Source organism: Vitis vinifera, chromosome 14, assembly GCF_030704535.1.
Source record: "Vitis vinifera cultivar Pinot Noir 40024 chromosome 14, ASM3070453v1".
Classification (NCBI taxonomy): Eukaryota; Viridiplantae; Streptophyta; class Magnoliopsida; order Vitales; family Vitaceae; genus Vitis; species Vitis vinifera.
Window position 1 is genome coordinate 137,880 of NC_081818.1, and position 6,645 is coordinate 144,524.

Sequence of the window (6,645 nt, forward strand, 5' to 3'; positions counted from 1 at the left end):
ACTATAAAAAATGAATAATAAATAATGTGTTTAAAGATGATAACAAAATAAACCTATTTGCAAAGAACTAAATAAGAACATAACATTTAATCATTACAAACATTTCCATCACCAATTAGATGGTCAATTTCCCATTAGGATTCTCAAAGAAATCTGAAACATCTAAATGGGTTAGATCTATTGGGTCATCACTATCAATGAAGTTCATTTCAACTTTCTTTCCTTTTGCTTTTATTGAGGCTTGATAAAGGTCAACAAAATGTTTTGGAGTACGAAAAGTATGTGACCAATGTCATTTCATGCCACATCTATGACACTTATTCTCACGAGCATGTTTACTTTGTGGTTCTATCCCCTTTTCAGGTTGTGCCTTTGAATTATTCCACTTCTGGTGGTTTGAGTTGTTATTTTTACTTTGAGAACCACTACGATGAGAAGAATTGTGTTTATCGCGACCTTGACAGCAACCACGTCCTTGACCTCGACCATATCCACGTCATTGTCCATGTCTAAGGGTTTGAATAGATGTGGCATTGACTTCAAGCAATGACATAGACCTAATAGGACAAGATTGATGGTTTTTCAATAATAGCTCATTATTTTGTTCAGCCACAAGAAGACATGAGATCAATTCTGAATATTTAGTGAAACGACGTTCTCAATATTGTTGCTGTAAGAGCACATTCGAGGCATGAAAAGTCATGAATTTTTTTCAAGCATATATTTTTCAGTGACCTTTTCTCCACACAATTTTAATTGTGAGCTAATTTTGAATAAGACCAAGTTGTAGTCACTAACAGACTTGAAATCTTGTAATCTCAAGTGCATCCAATCATAGCGTGCTTTTGGAAGGATTACGGTCTTTTGGTGGTCATATCATTCCCTTAGATTATTCCAAAGGATGAAAGGATCTTTAACTGTAAGGTATTCACCTTTTAATCCTTCATCAATGTGAAGGTGAAGGAATATCAAAGCTCTAGCGCGATCTTGCAAGGATGCGTCATTTAGTTCTTTAATGGTATTTCCAAGATTCATCGCATCTAGATGAATTTCAGCATCCAGAACCCAAGATAAGTAGTTTTTGCTCGAAATATCGAGTGCAACAAATTTAAGCTTTGCAAGGTTTGACATTATTTGAAAGCTATATATAATATTAATCAGAGAAATATTTCAATTATTATAATAAACTATTAATAAAATGCTTTAACAATATTTCAAGTAAACGATATCTAAAAATATTATGACCTAAAATTTATCAATTATAAATATGGTAAAAATGTATGAATATGAAATAAGAATTAAAATTTAATATATATATATATATATATATATATATATATATATATATATTTCTTTTTCATAGCTTCGGGCTATGATTATTTTATCATAACAAAAATGTGCAAAGTAATAGATAGCTTCAAGCTATGAATTATTTTATGTAAATTTGTGCATAATTTCGGGTTGTGATATTTCATTATGTCAATTTGTACATAGCTTCAGGCTATGAACATTTATTTATTTATTTATTTTATAGCTTTTGACTATATAATATTGTTTGGTATAACATCCAGTTATACCGTATAATTAAAAATAAATAATTAGTGATCATATATATAACTTCTGATCATGTATATGTAATTCTGTAATTTTTCCCCATAACTTCTAGTTATAGGAATTGTACATATTTTTCATAATTTCTGGTTATGAATTTACCCTATGATTTATAATTTACCCCATAACTTATGGTTATAGGGATTATACATATTTATGTATTCAAATAAAATAAATGAAAATAGAATTCAAAGGGTAATAAAATAGAAAATCGTGATATAAGTTTATCACATACATTTTTGTGAGAAATAAGAGAGAAAAGTCTTTCTATTTCTCTGAAAAGGAGAACGTCTTTTCTATTTCTCTGAATAGAGAAAAATCTTTCTATTTCTTTTGTAGAGACTAATTGTGCTGATAACATGTTGTAAAATTATAAAGTGAAATGAGAAGAAAACAAGAAAGAGAAATTAGAATGTAGGAAGAGAATATAATAGAATTTCATTAGAAGTATCTCCCATTTATAGGGAGTCATAAAGAGATATACATCAGTATGGATGATCATCCACAATTTCCCATTATCTGATAAATTCTCATATTTTCTAACATATATATATATATATATATATATATATATATATTTAAAAACTTTTTATAAAATAAAAATAAATATTTATCAAATAAAATAATTTAAATTTCATTTAATTTAAACTATTATTAAAAAGATAAAACCATTATATCTTAATAATTTGTTTATATATACTGTAATTAAATACAAAAAAATAACTATTTATAAATAAAATTATAAGTATTTTTTTAAAAAAAATTTATATATATTATATATTTCAAGTTTTCCAATAAAAATTATTTTAATAGGCATATTATTGCTTCTCTTATAATTTTTTTAGGTTTTCTTTGATGTTCTCTTGAATTTTGATCAATTTTTATTTTATCAATATTTTTTATTTTTTGATATATCTATAAAACCTAATGATATATCTATAAAATCTAATGATGGAAATATTCATATAAATGGATATTTTCTTTCTGATTTTTGGGGTGAATTCTATTATAATAAAGATGGGTGTGTAAGTGTTTTATGGGAAGGAGCCATATGTCAATAACAGGGACGCTTTACTCTTAAGCATCATTATTATAATGACCTATATTTATAATATATATATATATATATATATATATGTAATATTAAATTTAGTTTTTAAATGAAGATTAAAAACTTGACTAGTGGATTGATCAGTTACTTAAAAGTAAAATTGTGGCAAATGGTTAATGAGGTAATTAACATATTAAACTAGTTGATTGATCAAATAGAGATTGCACCTAAGAGTTCCTTGCAATATCGATTTTTCAATTCGATTCACCTTTGATCCTAGTATTTAGGATGTCTGAAATATCAAGGCCATCATTATTCATGAATTTTTTTTGTTTTTAAAATTTAAATTTTAATAAAATTAAATATGATTATGAATAAGAAGTTCTATTGAGTTAATTTGAGTGATTCAAGCCTTTAATAATGCATAAATCATAGTGTTTATGTGTTATTAAAGTATATATTTTTTACTCTAATAAGTCTCGTAATCTCATAAAACACAAAAAGATGTAATATTTACAAGAGAGGTGATTATGATATCTTGCATCAATTAGGGAAAAAAGTTCGAATACTATTACTACATTGTAGTGAACTCATTTTAACTATGTAAACACATTTTAAAATCATAAAGATATATTAGGCATAAAGAAGATAATATTTATACCAAAAGGAGAATATGTTATAGATGATATTAAAGTCAATTCCTAACTTTGGTGTGAGATTCAAAATAAGTATTTTGAGTAGCCACAAATTGTAAAAGAGGACGAAGGGAGAGTTAATTGTGATATCCCATATTGGACAAGAAAATAAATATCTATCACTCATTTTAACCATGCAGATGCATTCTAAAAAAGTAAGAACTCATAATGGGGATATGTTATTTGTATAAGAGTTGATTGTAATATCTTATATCAAGTAGTGGTTCGTAACTCCATATATCTAATTGGCTCATCATAATCATATAAACATATTTTTAAAATATAATGGTACAATTTACATGTGAAAGTTCATAATCTTTTATACTTTTGACATAAAAAAAAATGATGAATTTTACCACTTACTATACATTGTTGGTCATTATGAATAAACTAACCAACATATTTTAGGATTTAACAAACATAATTTAGGTCGTACAATTGAGATTATGAAAGAGAATATCAAATAAGCCTAAAAATTTCCCATTTTGGGCCATTTAAGATGTTGTAGAGCATGTTTGATTCAAGTTGAAGATTTATAATTGTGTCAAATTTTGTTTTTGTTATAGCATTTACTAATCATGAAAATTATTTTAAAAATAAAATAATTTATATGACAATTAATAGAGTTATTTTTATGAAGGCTGAATCTATTTAAATAATAAAATAAAATATAATAAGTTATCCTTTTATGTTCATTGAGGCGAGAATAAAAATACCAAGTCTTTGGGAAGCCCAGCCCAGAGCTCAGCCCAACCACCATTGGGCGGAGTTGTGTTCGTATTTCGGAGCTTGAGCCCATAGCAAAAGGTTGTTTTCGTAAATGATGATGAAGTAAAGCAGTTTTCATAAGGGGGTTTCTGGTGGAAGGGCTGATTTAAGAAAATGGTACAATCTTTCTGTACATGGCTCATATCATCGTCCTCCTGGCAATGAGCGATGAGAAAACTTTATTTTGACTCCTCGTAGATGTACTATTAGCATCCAAACATTGACGAATAATTTTTCAAGATATTTAGAAAATGTTCATAATAATTCTAAAAAATGTTTTTAATATTTATAATAATTAAAACGTAAATATTCTTAAATACTAAAAACATTTCTCATTTCTCATGGTTGTGAAAGACCTTTTCACAGTGAAATAAATTTAGTTTTAGATTCAAATTTCATATTCTAGTAACTACTAAGTAGAAGAGTTTTGAGGTTTTGGCCAACCTCACTTTGAAATTATGTAATTAGGAGGCAACTTCTCCTTTGGACTTATCTGGGAGTGAGTTTCGAGGGCGACACATAATTAAAACCCCTTAATACGTATTTGGCTTGACGTTGAATTGATGAGATGGGGTATCAGGAATGAAGCCAGCATGCATAAGGGAAGGGTGGGTGCACTAATTTAATATTGAATGTAATAATAATTTATTGTTAATGGGTTTGACCTGCGGGCATGGGTATGGTTAAACTTGCAAGGCAGCACATGCGCAATGTAAGGGTTGGTTGCACCTGCCCTTGATCATCTTTCCACTCTCATATGCGTTGGTTTTACTTTGTAATCAAGCTTCCCTGTCTCTCTACGTCAATTGTTTGGCCGGCTAATACGTAATACTTATCCCTCGGATGTTTCTATTTTACGCCCCTCTAAATATTTCGTAAAATAGTGCATCATTCTTAATCATAAGCAAAGAAAAGGTTTGCCAACTGTAACTCACAAGATTAGTGATTTGGAAGAAAATAATGAAATTTTCTTTTAATTAAAGAAGGATATTAAAAGTACTCTTCCTTTAACAATATTTAATTCCCAAATTTAACAGCTAGATGAACCTTTTCACCAACGGAGATGAAAAATTAACTATCAAATATTTTATCAAGTAAGGAAAAAATGGTGTGGGTTTGGAATTTTTGAGTACTTAAAGAAAGAGATTTTTTTTTTTTTAATTTTCCTTACACGTAAAGAAATTTACTGGTTTTCTTATTTTTGCTTTCAACAATTTACCTAGTGATAAGACGGCGCTGTATGGGTTGATAATGTTACCAGTATATATTACACGTCACACTGGTTTGGGGTTGTTTCTTGGCCAAGCCATAAATACAAGTTCACGTGAATATATAAATAAATTCAAATTTTTTTTGCTATCTTGCTACTGCGACGGCGCAGTGGTCGCAAAGCGAAAACAGGTATGCCATGAGTCACACCCTTTTATTTATATTTATATATATATAGACTCCATTCTTTGCCGTCTGACTAGAAGCGTACCCTACTACCCTCCCTCATTATCTTTCCATCCCTCCTGCCCATCATACGAGGAGGTGGTGTAGATGGCGGCCTTGAATCAACCCATATTTCGAATTGATCATAATGGGTATTATGCGGAGCAAAACTACTACATGGAGAAGAGGCAGCTGTTCCTAAGAAGCTACCAGTTCTGCAGGAAAAGGAGTGTGGCAGACAGGATCAAGACATCCTTCATCCGTGTAAAGAGGGTCATCTGTCTCAGGCTACGCTCTGCTCGCAAATTCAGAAAGTTGGTCTGGTCCAGACTCAGATATGCTTTTTATTACAAGAGGAGAAGGTTTCTCCGCCTCCTAAACATGACCCACCATCACCGCCATCACAGCCTCCTCCTCCGCTCAGACTGCCCTTCTTCCTGCTTCTGGTAGAGTAGACAAGGACTTTTCTAGTTTTCTCTTCTACTAGTACCACAGGACCTAAGGATCTAGCCCTCTTAGATTGCAACGCCTTTGCTTTAGTCTACAGTCATATATGCATCCAGATAAGAATATTCTTCAGTTTGTTCTTTGCAGTGCAACCTCCATATCACTAATTTGTTCTCCATAGCACAGGAAAATTAATCTTCTGAATTCATATTCCTGTTATTTTTCCATTATTCCTATTGTTCTGCTAATTTTAATTGGTATGACAAGTCACTTTTCTTCTTCTGCTAATTGTAATTTGTATGACAAGTTTCTTTTCTTCTCCTTTAAATTTAGTCTCTTGCAGATGTCCTTCACCTACTCTTTTTCACAAAAATAAAAATGTTTGAAGTGGGTAGTTTGAGCGGGGACCAATAAACCATTAAAGCCATACCAAACTCAAACCTTCTAAAGATGTGAATGGGAGAAAAGTGAAATGGATTTGCACAAACCTCAATGAAGCCAGGGAAATTTGAATCCTCGAGGGAGGGCAAGTCCAACAGGCTTTTAGAAAAGTCCAGGATCCAAGCTTGAATGAAAATAAAGTCATCGGGGAACCGTGACTTTTACTTTGCACTCACACATGTAACTCTTGTTCACATT

At 30.3% G+C, this 6,645-nt stretch overlaps 1 protein-coding gene across 1 annotated transcript; it reads left to right on the top strand.

Annotated features, from left to right (window-relative positions):
- The first annotated feature begins 5,556 nt into the window (after positions 1-5,556).
- Positions 5,557-6,294, top strand: LOC104881376 (uncharacterized). Its single transcript, XM_010661483.3, has one exon. The coding sequence runs from the start codon at positions 5,668-5,670 to the stop codon at positions 6,007-6,009; it is 342 nt and encodes a 113-aa protein (XP_010659785.1). The 5' UTR covers positions 5,557-5,667; the 3' UTR covers positions 6,010-6,294.
- The last annotated feature ends 351 nt before the right edge of the window (positions 6,295-6,645 follow it).